This window comes from Oncorhynchus mykiss, chromosome 13 (genome assembly GCF_057628025.1).
Source record: "Oncorhynchus mykiss isolate SJ-2025 chromosome 13, ASM5762802v1, whole genome shotgun sequence".
NCBI classification, from domain to species: Eukaryota; Metazoa; Chordata; class Actinopteri; order Salmoniformes; family Salmonidae; genus Oncorhynchus; species Oncorhynchus mykiss.
Genome location: NC_143034.1, coordinates 35,991,433 through 36,006,488, shown reverse-complemented (window position 1 = coordinate 36,006,488; position 15,056 = coordinate 35,991,433). Strand labels below are relative to the sequence as shown.

At 40.3% G+C, this 15,056-nt stretch overlaps 1 protein-coding gene across 3 annotated transcripts in view; it reads right to left on the bottom strand.

The window, feature by feature from the left end:
- Window positions 1-935: 935 nt before the first annotated feature.
- The window catches only part of LOC118938438 (uncharacterized), a 35,977-nt gene continuing 21,856 nt past the window's right edge, over window positions 936-15,056 (bottom strand). The window contains exons 1-2 of one of the 3 annotated variants that reach the window (XM_036942383.2): window positions 10,431-14,014; window positions 936-4,858 (exon numbers count right to left, since the gene is read on the bottom strand). In XM_036942383.2, coding sequence (XP_036798278.2) covers window positions 3,447-4,858; window positions 10,431-10,836 — 1,818 coding nt within the window. In that variant the 5' untranslated portion in view covers window positions 10,837-14,014 and the 3' untranslated portion in view covers window positions 936-3,446. Of the gene's footprint in view, window positions 4,859-10,430; window positions 14,015-15,056 lie in introns of those variants that run through there. The other 2 variants (XM_090196088.1, XM_090196087.1) reach the window with 2 other exon arrangements.

The window sequence follows — 15,056 nt, the reverse complement described above, 5'->3', positions numbered from 1 at the left end:
CTCTAGTAATCGATTGTACACACATACAATTCATCATATTTTCATATATTAACAGAATCCATATAAAACGTAAGAAATTCTCAGGTACTCACGACAACCATTCCATTTGCTTTTTCAAGGACTCTCCATAGCTACGAAACAGCTCTCCAAACATACTCCCAACAGAACCAAAAATAAACTATTATTTCCCGGACAATGACCATGGGATCCCCAACGGTTCTCTAACCTCCCAGAAACCACTGGAAAATCAAGCCTCCCAGGAACTATAGACCTTCCGCTGCTTTCTAAAATATCATCCCATTTATTATCCAAATTTCAAACATCTGATTAGGCATATTTCTATATGTTACTATCCAAACGTCAGATTAAGACTAATTTCCACAGTCACGCAACTCTCATATCACAGTCACACAATGTTATTCCCAAACATACCAAAGCAATTAGTTGTTTTTCAACAATATTTTAACCTGCAGAAATATTTTCACATTTCTATCTCATGGTTAGTTCCTAGGATAATGCAACTCATACATTTACATATTTTAATACTTCTAAAATGGGGTACAGGTTTAAAAAGAGTAAATGTTAAAAATAATTACAGATAGCTGACTCGGCCTCAGAGCCTGGGCCTACACCACACAGGAATACACACTCAGAGCCTATGAGGCTTTTCTAAAAACTACACTTTGCGTGTTTCACTCACCTCTTTCTTTTTTAAAAACTAGGTTCGAGCGGTGGTATCCACTCAGATCAAAGGTGGGTTCATCTGCTCCGTTCCCGAAGTGTGGTCTCCCTGAGATCCCAAGTTAGAGGGATCTCTCGTGTACCATTTAGCCAGGTCATCAGTCACCAAGTCAAGATTCACGCCCCATCGCCAAATGTGGTTGTTGATTTCTTTCATATCAAATGAGGTGACAAACGTATCACACAAGTCAGAGTTATACTTAAACTAAATCTTTATTCGCCTTATAATAAGGGAGCAGGTCAAGACAACGTACACATATAAAGTGAATCAATTGAGTGCTCTACGATAATGATGGCTGGTCGACGAATCACCCCCAGATGATTTGTTGAGAGTCCCGATACAAAAGTACAAATGTCTTTAATAGCCCAGATGCACCCCTTTCAACCTACATGACAAACAACAGATGTATAGAACGGGTCACAAGGTCAAGATTTGTATGAAAGATAGTTATAATTCTCAGCAGACAGTATCTGATGTAAAAACAGTACTCTTTGTGTAGAGACCAGGGTCTGGCCCTGGGGTCATCTCTCCCTGGTACCATATAGAACAGAAACATTAACTCATACTCTGGAATGCGGTCTCTTTAGGTTTTATCACCCAAAATACATTGTAAATCTCTGTCATTGTTTTCTCCCAGAGGCCCATCCTCAGTAGAACACAGACAAAATAGTTATAAGAACCCTCTATTCTGTTGCATAAAACCACCATTTGATCCAATAAAAGTATTATAACATAATGTTGCAGTTTTGCTCTCAGTGTCCACTGAAAGTTGATTAGTAACAACAACTGGGACATACAAGACACCAACCATGAGACCGACTAAATCTGCCCAAGAAGAGGCAAACAAAAGAGAAACCCACAACAAAAGTAAAAAAGGGGCGCAAACCAAAAAGGTGGAGCAACTAAAGGTTTTGACTCTCCACATCTATCAAGACAACTGGAGCACTGGGCCAGACATTCTTAAATAGAACCTAGACCAGCTCAGGTGAAACACCTTCCCCCTAATGAGATGGACAAGCCAGCACAGGTGTAATACATACTGACATACTGACTAACGAGGTGACCCCAATCGGTGCGCCCTACGTGCTAATGATCTCTACGGGCGAAAGTTCAACCTCAAAACATAAATGGAAAAACTAAAGACTAACACCTTCCCCCTTAAGAGAATGCTTACCACCAACATAAAACAACTTCAATTACACATTATAATCAACCACAATGCTTCACCTTCACCAATATAAACATGGTGTCTACTGGCTGTCAACAATTAGCTTCTAGAACTCTCGTCTTCCTAAAACTCACTAGCTTCTAGAACTCTCGTCCCCTTGGAACGAGCCCAAACAAAAATAATTTCCAATACGGAAAAACGTGCAGTCAAAATAAATTGTGATCCATGGCAACTCACTGGCTAAGCGCAAAACACAACACTTTTTGACTGCCCACCCTTGAGACAATCAACAACCAAGTTGTCCTTACCACGGACATGCCTGATTTCAAAAGGAAACTCCTGCAATATCTGTAGTAACTTTCCATCTCACGGCGGAGCTTCTCTCTCTTTTCAGGGTTCACTAGATAGGCATGTTGTTGGATCGGGGCCCAGTCCCCAATGTCACGCTCTAGTACATTTGGGTTGGCACATCTGAGAATGAACCCTGATATTCTGAAAGCAGGGAAACAATGTCAATATAATTGTAGCCAAAAAAATTGTAATTTGGTTACATAAATAATTATGATTACTAAATGTTACACGAATTGTAAATATAAAATATTGGTTGCATAGTTTTATTTTCAACGTCTTTTCAATTACATTTTGCTAGGTGGGATATCTCCAATGTCAAAGCACAGTTTTAACGTGTCCAAGTCAATAACCAATATGCAGAAACAGATTGGGATAAATTGAAAACCTAAACATAACATGTGCTATATACACAAACACCTGCCACAATAATCATATTACTTGTATTGGTTTAAACAAGCAGCTAATAAACTGCACAAGCACCAAAAACGCTGTTGTTTTGACAAGTAGCAATAAATCACTGATATCAATTATGGGGGAAATCAGGTTGTACGGGCTGTTGAAACAAACACAACTAAAAAAAACACATGGAAATGGGAGATATCTTTTACCTCACTGGTTAGAGGACAACCTGCAGAAGACAGTCAGCTACATTTTGGAGTGATGCATTTAAATTTAGGGGTCGCTAAACAAAGGAATGCAACACTTATTTGTCATCACTCATCGATATCATGTTAAAATCAATTGTGCCGAGAGGAGGGAGATGAGGTTGCATGTCCTGTTAAAACTAACATCTCAAAAACCACACGGAATCTGGGAATAATGTGTACATCACTGGTTAGAGGACAATTTGTAGAAAACAACTAGCTACATTTTGAAGTGTTGCATTTTGATTCAAGTGGGTCACCAACGTGGTAAGTGTAACGACTCTTTTTTTGTTAGTCACTTTTTGTTAAATCATATAAATAGTACTCTTCCATTTCAGAGCTGGGATTTTCCCCGAGGCTAATGTCCATATCATGTTGAAATCAATAGAACAGTGGACAAATGTTTAGGGTTCAACATTGTGACATTATCAAAATACTCCTACTACAATGTTAAAACATTCTACATTGTGACATTAATATCATGAAACAACTCCTTCATGTATGTATTTTCTGATATTGAAATCAGAGCTCTTTTATCAGATTATCTCCTGGCACAGATATGAGATTTCTCTCCTGTGTGTGATCTCTTGTGTACAATCAGCTGTCCAGATCGACAAAAACTCTTCCCACATTGATCACAGCTATAAGGTTTCTCTCCTGTGTGTGTTCTCTGGTGTACAGTCAGATGCCCAGATCTACCAAAACTCTTCCCACATTGATCACAGATAAAAGGCTTCTCTCCTGTGTGTGTTCTCTGGTGTTGAGTCAGAATGCTAGATGTAATAAAACTCTTCCCACATTGACCACAGCTATAAGGTTTCTCTCCTGTGTGTGATCTCTTGTGTACAGTCAGCTGTCCAGATCCACAAAAACTCTTACCACATTCATCACAGCTATAAGGTTTCTCTCCTGTGTGTGTTCTCTGGTGTACAGTCAGCTGCCCAGATCTACCAAAACTCTTCCCACATTGATCACAGACATAAGGTTTCTCTCCTGTGTGTGTTCTCTGGTGCTCTGTCAGAACGCTAGAATGTCCAAAACTCTTCCCGCATTGATCACAGCTAAAATATTTCTCTCCTGTGTGTGTTCTCTGGTGTACATTCAGCTGTCCAGATCTACCAAAACTCTTCCCACATTGATCACAGATATAAGATTTCTCTCCTGTGTGTATTCTTTGGTGCGATATCAGGCTGGTTGACCGAGTAAAACTCATCCCACATTGAGTACAGCTATAGGGTTTCTCTCCTGTGTGTATTCTCTGGTGCACTGTCAGAGCAAAAGATTGACCAAAACCCTTCCCACATTGAGCACAGCTATAAGGCTTCTCTCCTGTGTGTGTTCTCTGGTGTCGAGTCAGAATGTTATATGTAATAAAACTCTTCCCACATTGATCACAGCTATAGGGTTTCTCTCCTGTGTGTATTCTCTGGTGCACTGTCAGAGCAAAAGATTGTCCAAAACCCTTCCCACATTGAGCACAGCTATAAGGCTTCTCTCCTGTGTGTGTTCTATGGTGTACAGTCAGAATGTTATTTGTAATAAAACTCTTCCCACATTGATCACAGCTAAAGGGTTTCTCTCCTGTGTGTATTCTCTGGTGCACTGTCAGAACACTAGATTGACTAAAACGCTTCCCACATTGAGCACAGATATACAATTTCTTTCCTGTGTGTGTTCTCTGGTGTGATATCAGGCTGGTTGACCGAGTAAAATTCATCCCACTTTGAGTACAGCTAAAACATTTCTCTCCTGTGTGGATTCTCTGATGAATTTTAATGCCTGATGAGCAGGTGAATCTCTTCCCACAGTCAGAGCAGGAATGAGATTTCTTCCCTGTGGATCTCTGCAGGTGTTTGTTGAGGTGTTCTGATCTGGAGAGACTCTTCTCTGCCTCTTCAACATCATGAGGTTGTTGAGGACCCCCAGAGGATCCACGATATTCACGTCTCTCTCCTGTGTGAACAACAAAGTCAGACAGATGGTTAAAGGCCCACAACAGCGGAAATCCACTGTAAAAGGTGATGCCAACAGCATAGCCATGATGTTGTAAAACAATTGACGTGTGCAAAGAATGCAATTTTTTTTGCCAATTGTCTTAAAATGAGCAAGAACAGTCATATTTTGTCTTGTTTTCACATTAGTAGTAAAATCAATGATTGTAGGCTAGAAATAAGTTACTCATGTTGTTGAAATCCTAAGCAGTGTGCCAGACGACTTTTGGTCTCCAATATAGGCCCCTTTCTGTGTTTAATAAAATTGCGGCATGAGGGCGATGCACACACAATTTGATTGCAGAAACACCTCCCTGCTAATGAGGAAACCGATAGTTATGGATGTAGTATATCTGCCTGGAACAAAAATGGTGAGCAAAGATTTTAGTTTTTCACAATGTATTCTGAATGTGAATGAGGGAAAACTCAGGGGAGTAACCTCCATTTCCAGGTTGCTTATGAGTGCATTTCACACTACTTTGGATTATAATTCTAAGGCTCGTTTGAATGTCCTGCTGAATGTCCTTAACCTCTCTAGGGTAGGGGGCAGCATTTGGAATTTTGGATGAAAAGCATGCCCAAATAAAACTGCCTGCTTCTCGGGCCCAGAAGATATGATATGCATATAACTGGTAGATTTGAATAGAAAACACTCTAAAGTTTCCAAAACTGTTAAAATAGTGTCTGAGTATAACAGAACTGATTTGGCAAGCAAAAACCTGAGAAAAATCAATTCAGGAAGCATATATATATTTTTTTTTTTGTAGTTTTCTATTCACTGCCATTACAGGATCCATTGATTTAGGACTCAAATTGCAGTTCCTATGCCGTCCACTAGATGTCAACAGTCTTTAGAAATAGTTTCAGGCTTGTATTCTGAAAAATGAGGGAATAAGAGCATTCGGAATGACTAAAGTGTCGCAGAGCTTTTTCATGCGTGCGAAAGAGAGATAGCAATTCTTGTTTACCTTTTAAATTGACAACGTTATTGTCGGGTTGAAATATTAGCGATTATTTAGGCTAAAAACAACCTGAGGGTTGAATATAAACATCATTTGACATGTTTCTATGAACTTTACAGATACAATTTGGACTTTTTTGTCTTCCTGTTTTGACTGCATTTGAGCCTGTGGATTACTAAAGAAAACGCACGAACAAAACTGAAGTTTTTGTATATAAAGAGACTTTTTCATTTATTGAGTAAATGAATGTCTGCTGAGTGCAACCATATGAAGATCATCAAAGGTAAGGGATTCATTTTTATCTCCATTTCTGACTGTTCTACTTGGCTGGTTCCTGTTTGTAATGAATTGTCTAGTGGGCTATGTTCTCAAATAACCGTACGGTATGCTTTCGCCATAAAGCATTTTTTAAATCTGACACCGTGGTTGGATTCACAAGACGTTCATCTTTAAATCTAAGTAAAATAAGTTTTGTTTTCTGAATTTTTATAATGAGTATTTCTGTATTTGAATTTGGCGCCGAGCAGTTTCACTGGCTGTTGAAGAGGTGGGACGCTAACGTCCCACATAGCCTAGTGAAGTTAGTGACAGTATCCGTTTTATTTTAAATGTAAAAAAATTATTTAACCTTTATTTAACCAGGTAGGCCAGTTGAGAACAAGTCCTCATTTACAACTGCGACCTGGGCAAGATAAAGCAAAGCAGTGCGACAAAAACAACAGAGTTACACGTGGGATAAACAAACATACAATCAATAACACAATAGAAAAATCTATATCCAGCGTGTGCAAATGGAGTAAGGAGGCACGGCAATAAATTGGCCATAGTAGCGAAGTAATTCAAATTTAGCAAATTAACACTGGAGTGATAGATGTGCAGATGATGATGCAAGTAGAAATACTGGTGTGAAAAAGAGCAAAAAAAGTCAATTAAAAAATAAATGGGAATGAGGTAGCTAGTTGGATGGGCTATTTACAGATAGCCCATCCATTTACAGATAGCTGATGCTTAAAAGTTAGAGAGGGAGATAAGTCTCCAGCTTCAGTGATTTTTGCAATTCCTTACAGTCATTGGCAGCAGAGAACTGGAAGGAAAGGCGGCCAAAAAGGTGCTGGCTTTGGGGATGACCAGTGAGATATACCTCCTAGAGTGCGTGCTATGGGTGGGTGTTGCTATGGTGACCAGTGAGCTGAGTTAAGGTGGCCTAGCAAAGACTTATAGATTACCTGGAGCCAGTGGGTTTGGTGACGAATATGTAGCTAGAGCCAGCAGACGAGAGCATACTGGTCGCAGTGGTGTGTAGTATATGGGGCATTGGTGACAAAACGGATGGCACTGTGATAGACTGCATCCAGTTTGCTGAGTAGAGTGTTGGAGGCTATTTTGTAAATTACATCGCCAAAGTCAAGGATCGGTAGGATATTCAGTTTTACGAGGGTATGTTTGGCAGCGTGAGTGAAGGAGGCTTTGTTCCTAAATAGGAAGCCGATTCTAGATTTAATGTTGGATTGAATATGCTTAAAATGAGTCTGGAAGGAGAGTTTACAGTCTAACCAGACACCTAGGTATTTGTAGTTGTCCACATATTCTAAGTCGTGTAGTGATGCTAGTCGGGCTGGCGGGTGCAGAAAGCGATCGGTTGAAAAGCATGCATTTAGTTTTACTAGCGTTTAAGAGCAGTTGAAGGCCACAGGAGGAATGTTGTATGGCATTGAAGCTCGTTTGGAGGGTTGTTAACTTCTGTATTGAGCAGCTTGGATGAATAAGGTGCCCAGAGTAAACTGCCTGCTACTCTGTCCTCGATGCGAATATATGCATATTATTACTAGTATTGGATAGAAAACACTCTGAAGTTTCTAAAGCTGTTTGAATGATGTCTGTGAATAAAACATAACTCACATGGCAGGCAAAAATCCAACCAGGAAGTGGGAAATCTGAGGCTTGTAGTTTTCTTTAACTCAGCCCCTATTGTAAATACAGTGGGATATTGGTTATGTTGCACTTCCTAAGGCTTCCACTAGATGTCAACCGTCTTTAGAAACTCGTTTGAGGATTCTACTATAAAGGAGGGGCTCGTGAGAGCTGTTTGAGTAAGTGGTGTGGCAGAGTGACTTGGGCTTTTGATGGGCGGTCACGAGAGAGTTAGCTCTCATTCCATTGCTTTTCTACAGACAAAGGAATTCTCCGGTTGGAACATTATTGAACATTTATGTTTAAAACATCCTAAAGATTGATTCTATACTTAGTTTGACAAGTTTCTACGGGCCGTAATGGAACTTTTTAAACTTTTCGTCCGACATTCGGCGTGACCTGAATGCGCTTTTGGATTTGTTTACCAAACTCCCTAACAAAAGAAGATATTTGGACATAACTGATGGACATTATTGAACAAACCAAACATTTATGGTGGAATTGGGATTCCTGGGAGGGCATTCTGATGAAGATCATCAAAGGTAAGTGAATATTTATAACGCTATTTCTGACTAATGTTGACTACCCAATATGGCGGATATCTTTTTGGCTGCTTTGTTGTCTGAACGCTGTACTCAGATTATTGCATGGTTTGCTTTTTCCGTAAAGTTTTTTAAAAATCTGACACCGTAGTTGCATTAAGGAGAAGTATATCTATAATTCCATGTGTAACACTTGTATTTGTCAACATTTATGATGAGTATTTCTGTAACTTGATGTGGCTCTCTGCAAAATCACTGCATGTTTGAGAACTACAGAACATAACGCGCCAATGTAAAATGAGATTTTTTGATATATGCACTTTAGCGAACAAAACATACATGTATTGTGTAACATGAAGTCCAAGAGTGTCATCTGATGAAAATCATCAAAGGTTAGTGATTCATTTTCATCTCTATTTGTGCTTTTTGTGACTCCTCTCTTTGGCTGGAAAAATGGCTGTGTTTTTCTGTGACTTGGTGGTGACCTAACAATCATTTGTGGTGCTTTCGCTGTAAAGCCTTTTTGAAATCAGGCACTGTGGCTGGATTAACGAGAATTTTATCTTTAAAATGGTGTATAATACTTGTATGTTTGGGGAATTTTAATTATGGGATTTCCGTTGTTTTGAATTTGGTGCCCTGCACTTTCACTTGCTGTTGCCAGACAGGTTAAAGCATCAGACAAGTTCAGTGCGTATATTTGATTTTATAAAAACACATGGGGCGATTGGTAGAAAGAACAGCTGACTCTTGGTTGACCAAGATGTATTTTAGTTGGGGACAGCACTAGAACATGATTTTGGGGCTCCCAGGTGGCGCAGAGGACACTGGATCTCAGTGCTTGAGGCACCACTACAGACACCCTCGATCAAATTCAGGCTGTATCACAACCGACCGTGATTGGGAATCCCATAGGGCGGCGCACAATTGGCCCAGCATCGTCCGGGGTAGGCAGTCATTGTAAATAAGAATTTGTTCTTAACTGACTTGCCAAGTTAAATAAAGGTTACTTTTAAATAAATAGATAGAAATAGAAATATAGTGTTTCATGACAAGCCATTTCTTACAAATCCGTCAAGGCACCAACCGTGAGAAGGGTTTAAACATAGGTTTCAAACCAATTCATGAATGTAACTGAATCTAGGTATGTCTTGCCTTTAATGTAAGGGCATGAAAAAAAATTGGCAGAATATTATACAATGACCTATCAACAGCTCTAATAATTTGGCCCCCCACAGGAAATCTTCACTGGCAATTCTAGAATATACTATATATCCTAGAAACCTGGTTAAACGATCACTATGACATCATGGACGAATTCTAGAATATACTATATAGAAACTTGGTTAAACTTTCATTATGACATCATGGATGAATTCTAGAATATACTATATAGCCTAGAAACCTGGTTAAACTATCATTATGACCTCATGGATGGCCAGTCCTTAATATTCATAGTGTAGTGAATTCAGGGGGTAGCCCTGAGCTGAACTCAAACTTGGGTCCAGCGACTGTCAAGTCAACACCTTATAACTGTTACGCCAAAATGTCTGAACTTCTTGACGAGGTCGCTAGGTGTTGTGTTACGCTTTCTACAATAGCTTTCTCTATGAATTTGAGAGTGGTTACACTTCTCCTTCCCCAATCCCTCAGCTGCTCACCAAACCAAGTCTCTGGGCAGCCATTTTGTTGATGTTTAAAAAAACACACAACCCAGCAATCTGCAGTTCAAACAATAACAAATCTGTCATTCCACCACTGTTATGGTAATAAGATGATTATGGGGTTGGAGAAATGAAACTACAGACAGACAGACCTATGGATGCAAGGACTGACCATCCATGATATCAACATTATAGTTTTAACCATGTTGAGGCTGGCAGTGTTGATTTACATTGTTTCTAAACAGAGTAAAAAAAAGCTTATTTGGGGATCTGATGGGGAAAACAGTTGAACTAAGCTCATGAGGCATGTGTTATATTCTTCAAGGATCAATGGCTATAAATAAATAATTTAAACGTCACAATATGGATGTAGCAATTGCAGATTTCCGCTTTAACACCAAACATCAGTTCAACAACTGCAGAGTTTGTGCCTCTGTTTTTAAGACAGTACTTACTAGTGTTAATAAGGGAACGGTTTCTCAAAACCATCTTTTGGCTAAATTCATCGTTAGAACCATTGGATTCTTTAAGATGCGTTTGGGAAACCGGGCCCAGATATCCAGGTCCCTCCTCTTCTTCCTCCTCCTTTTTCGATGTAACAGTCATCTCTCCCTTCTCCTCTTTCACTCCAAAAACTGCATCCTCCTCTCCTTTTACTGTAACATCCTTCTCTCCTTTTACTGTAACATCCTTCTCTCCTTTTACTGTAACATCCTCCTCTCCTTTTGCTGTAACATCCTCCTCCTCTTTCACTCTGAACGCGTCTTCCTCTTCTTTCACAGTAACGGCCTCACCCTCTACTTCTTGTTTTACTGTGTTATCAGTCTCTTCTTTAACAGGAGAGTAGCTTAGTGAGCTCATGGTCGGAGATGTTAGCTAGTTAGGCTAATGCTAACTTAACCAGTCCGGTAGCTGACTAATAACAACACCGTAAATATGAAATTAAATCGGATAACTAACTAGAAGACAGAAGTGGGTTTAAAACACAGTGGCTAATATACACTAAAGCGTCTAAAGAGCTTTATTGGTTCGTCGATTTTGGCTAGCAAGCTACCGAAGTGTATCGCGAACTGTTGCTGCTGTTGAAATAAGCGTTCCGTCCACTAGATTATACGTCACACTAGCAGCATCGCCTTAAAGTCGCAGACCGCCATTTGTTGACTGGAGTGGGTAACGCAGTTGAGTAAAATGTTTATTTTATTTTCAGACAAGTTAAAGTGTAGGAAGCATTATATTTACTCACCAGCGTTACACTACAGTGTGGTTAAAAACTTACTAAGCTAGTTGTAGTCACGATTTGGTTACCTATAAGTACAAACAGTTATGTTTTTGCGTTATTACATATTTATTAACTTATTTCAGGAAATCTTCTAAACTACCCACAATGCAGTATTTCTCAACGTCATATGGATGATCTCTGTGCTACTGAGTTTGTATACCAGTGTAACGGTGTAATGAAGTTACATGTTTTATATATATTTAACCTTTATTTAACTAGGCAAGTCAATTAAGAACAAATTCTTATTTGCAATGACGGCCTACCCCGGCTAAACCCTAACCCAGACGATGCTGGGCCTATTGTGCGCTGCCCTATGGGACTATCAATCACGGCCTGTTATGATACAGCCTGTAGTGACCCCTCTAGCACTGAGGTGCAGTACCTTAGACCGTTGCTCATGTTGTTTACATTACACTCAGTAATACACTCAGTGATAAAGGTATGGAACTCTGGGTAATCCACAGCAGATTTGTGGAGAATTTGACAATTGAGTGGTTCTGGGATGGAAATGTATAAAGTTGACATTACATCATACATTAGCAATTTATGTTTCAGTAACTACTGTTGTTGGTTTGTCGTCAAATAAGCCTCTTTATATGTTATCACTGTAGGCAATTTGTAGCTGTGCTATCTAACCTCCAAACGAGCTTCAATGCCATACAACACTCCTTCCGTGGCCTCCAACTGCTCTTAAACGCTAGTAAAATTAAATGCATGCTTTTCAACCGTTCGCTGCCTGCACCCGCACCGCTGACTAGCATCACCACCCTGGATGGTTCCGACCTTGAATATGTGGACATCTATAAGTACCTAGGTGTCTGGCTAGACTGTAAACTCTCCTTCCAGACTCATATCAAACATCTCCAATCGAAAATCAAATCTAGAGTCGGCTTTCTATTCCGCAACAAAGCCTCCTTCACTCACGCCGCCAAACTTACCCTAGTAAAACTGACTATCCTACCGATCCTCGACTTTGGCGATGTCATCTACAAAATTGCTTCCAACACTCTACTCAGCAAACTGGATGCAGTTTATCACAGTGCCATCCGTTTTGTCACTAAAGCACCTTATACCACCCACCACTGCGACCTGTATGCTCTAGTCGGCTGGCCCTCGCTACATATTCGTCGCCAGACCCACTGGCTCCAGGTCATCTACAAGTCCATGCTAGGTAAAGCTCCGCCTTATCTCAGTTCAATGGTCACGATGGCAACACCCACCCGTAGCACGCGCTCCAGCAGGTGTATCTCACTGATCATCCCTTTAGCCAACACCTCATTTGGCCGCCTTTCGTTCCAGTTCTCTGCTGCCTGTGACTGGAACGAATTGCAAAAATCGCTGAAGTTGGAGACTTTTTCTCCCTCACCAACTTCAAACATCTGCTATCTGAGCAGCTAACCGATCGCTGCAGCTGTACATAGTCTATCGGTAAATAGCCCACCCAATTTTACCTACCTCATCCCCATACTGTTGATATTTATTTACGTTTCTGCTCTTTTGCACACCAGTATCTCTTCCTGTACATGACCATCTGATCATTTATCACTCCAGTGTTAATCTGCAAAATTGTAATTATTCGCCTACCTCCTCATGCCTTTTGCACACAATGTATATAGACCCTATTGACTTGTTAATTGTTTACTCCATGTGTAACTCTGTGTTGTCTGTTCACACTGCTATGCTTTATCTTGGCCAGGTCACAGTTGCAAATGAGAACTTGTTCTCAACTAGCCTACCTGGTTAAAGGTGAAATAAAAAATAAATCAATAAAAATTAACACCAGCTAGTTTATTAGCCCGGTATTGTTAGTTTAGGTGTATTATACTTCTTCGCCACCAGACATTAAGTAATTTTCAGGTTAATTTGATATATTTTGACACTAAAATGGATGACAGTTTATTCTGATGTAGTGAATATGAGACACATGGAAACAATTGATTAATTTATTATAGTAAAGTAGGAATTAGTATGAATTGTTAAATCCACTATACGATCACAATGACTTTGATAGACATTTCAATTGTTTTTTTTGTTAGTATATTATATGGCAGATTAATGGAGAATTGCTGTGGGAGTGCTATTTATATTCCGTCACTACTGATCATTCTTCCATACTGTGTGTGTCCCATCATTGCAGCTTTGGAAATAAATGAACTATCCATCCATTGCTCCTTCCTGTGTTGACTCACTGACTTGAGGGAAGGGACTAGGAACTTGCTCGATATCTAGGAAGGTCATGCTAGGTTGATATCTAGCTCAAGCTTCACCTCATGCTTTTCATGAGCTGTGTGGTTGTGTTATCTAGTGGGAACCTGTTAGCACGGTGGGCTCTGGTGCCTTCTTGCCATGGGTTCAAATCAAAAGAGAAAATCAACCTGCTTGCTCCTTTATGTTGTGTCAACTTGTCGATATGTTACGTTTGATACCGGAGCTACGAGCCATGCGTCCAAATCACTAAACAGTGTGCTGATGCCTGTATCACTTTATCAGCAGCACGTGAAGCTTCATTTCGTCGAACAACCACCTGATTAGTTTGGTATTGGGCTTGTTTGACACTGCAGGCGACTGATTGATCTACAAATCACCACTACATCAATAACTACATCACACCTGCCCAGACCCACTAGAACACACCTCCATCTCCATTAACTACATCACACCTGCCCAGACCCACTAGAACACATCTCCATCTCCATTAACTACATCACACCTGTCCAGACCCACTAGACCACACCTTTATCTCCATTAACTACATCACACCTGCCCAGACCCACTAGAACACACCTTCATCTTCATTAACCACATCACACCTGCCCAGACCCACTAGAACACACCTCCATCTCCATGAACTACATCACACCTTCACAGACCCACTATAATCCACCTCCATCTCCATGAACTACATCACACCAGCCCAGACCCACTAGAACACACCTTCATCTCCATTAACTACATCACACCTGTCCAGACCGACTAGAACACACCTCCATCTCCATGAACTACATCACACCTGCCCAGACCCACTAGAACCCACCTCCATCTACATTAACTACATCACACATGTCCAGACCCACTAGAACCCACCTCCATCTCCGTTAACTACATCACACCAGCCCAGACCCACTAGAACACACCTCCATCTCCATGAACTACATAAAACCTGCCCAGACCCGTAGAACACACCTCCATCTCCATTAACTACATCACACTACTTTGAAGACTTACAAAACGTTTTTCTGCAGTTTGAGATCGACTGAGTTTTGTTTTTTTTACACCTGCCAATGTAAATCCTTTGAACGAGACAAGTTACCAAACAGGACATATTGCTAATGCTCTTCCCAATGATAACCTGAATGACAATTAACTTGTGGTGGTGATGACGTCCTATTCGATAACGTCGTCCATCGGGATTCAGCCCAAAAAAGAAGACACTCTGGATTGATCACTGGAGTCAGATGTGAAGGAGGAGGTTGATCATCAGGAGTCAGATGTGAAGGAGGAGGTTGATCATCAGGAGTCAGATGTGAAGGAGGAGGTTGATCATCAGTGAACCTCTAGGATTATGGCTGGGCTGGCGTTTCCACTTCCAGCTTGGTCATATATTTTGACACATTGAATGTTTATATTGTGAACCTATGTTATATATTTGTGCCTCTTGTTTCAGGAAGTGATGTCACTAAGTGCTGCCTATATATACAATGCATTCGGAAATTAATCAGACCCCTTCACCATTTCCACATTTTGTTACGTTACAGCCTTATTCTAAAATGGATTAAATCATTTTTTCCCTCATCAATCTACA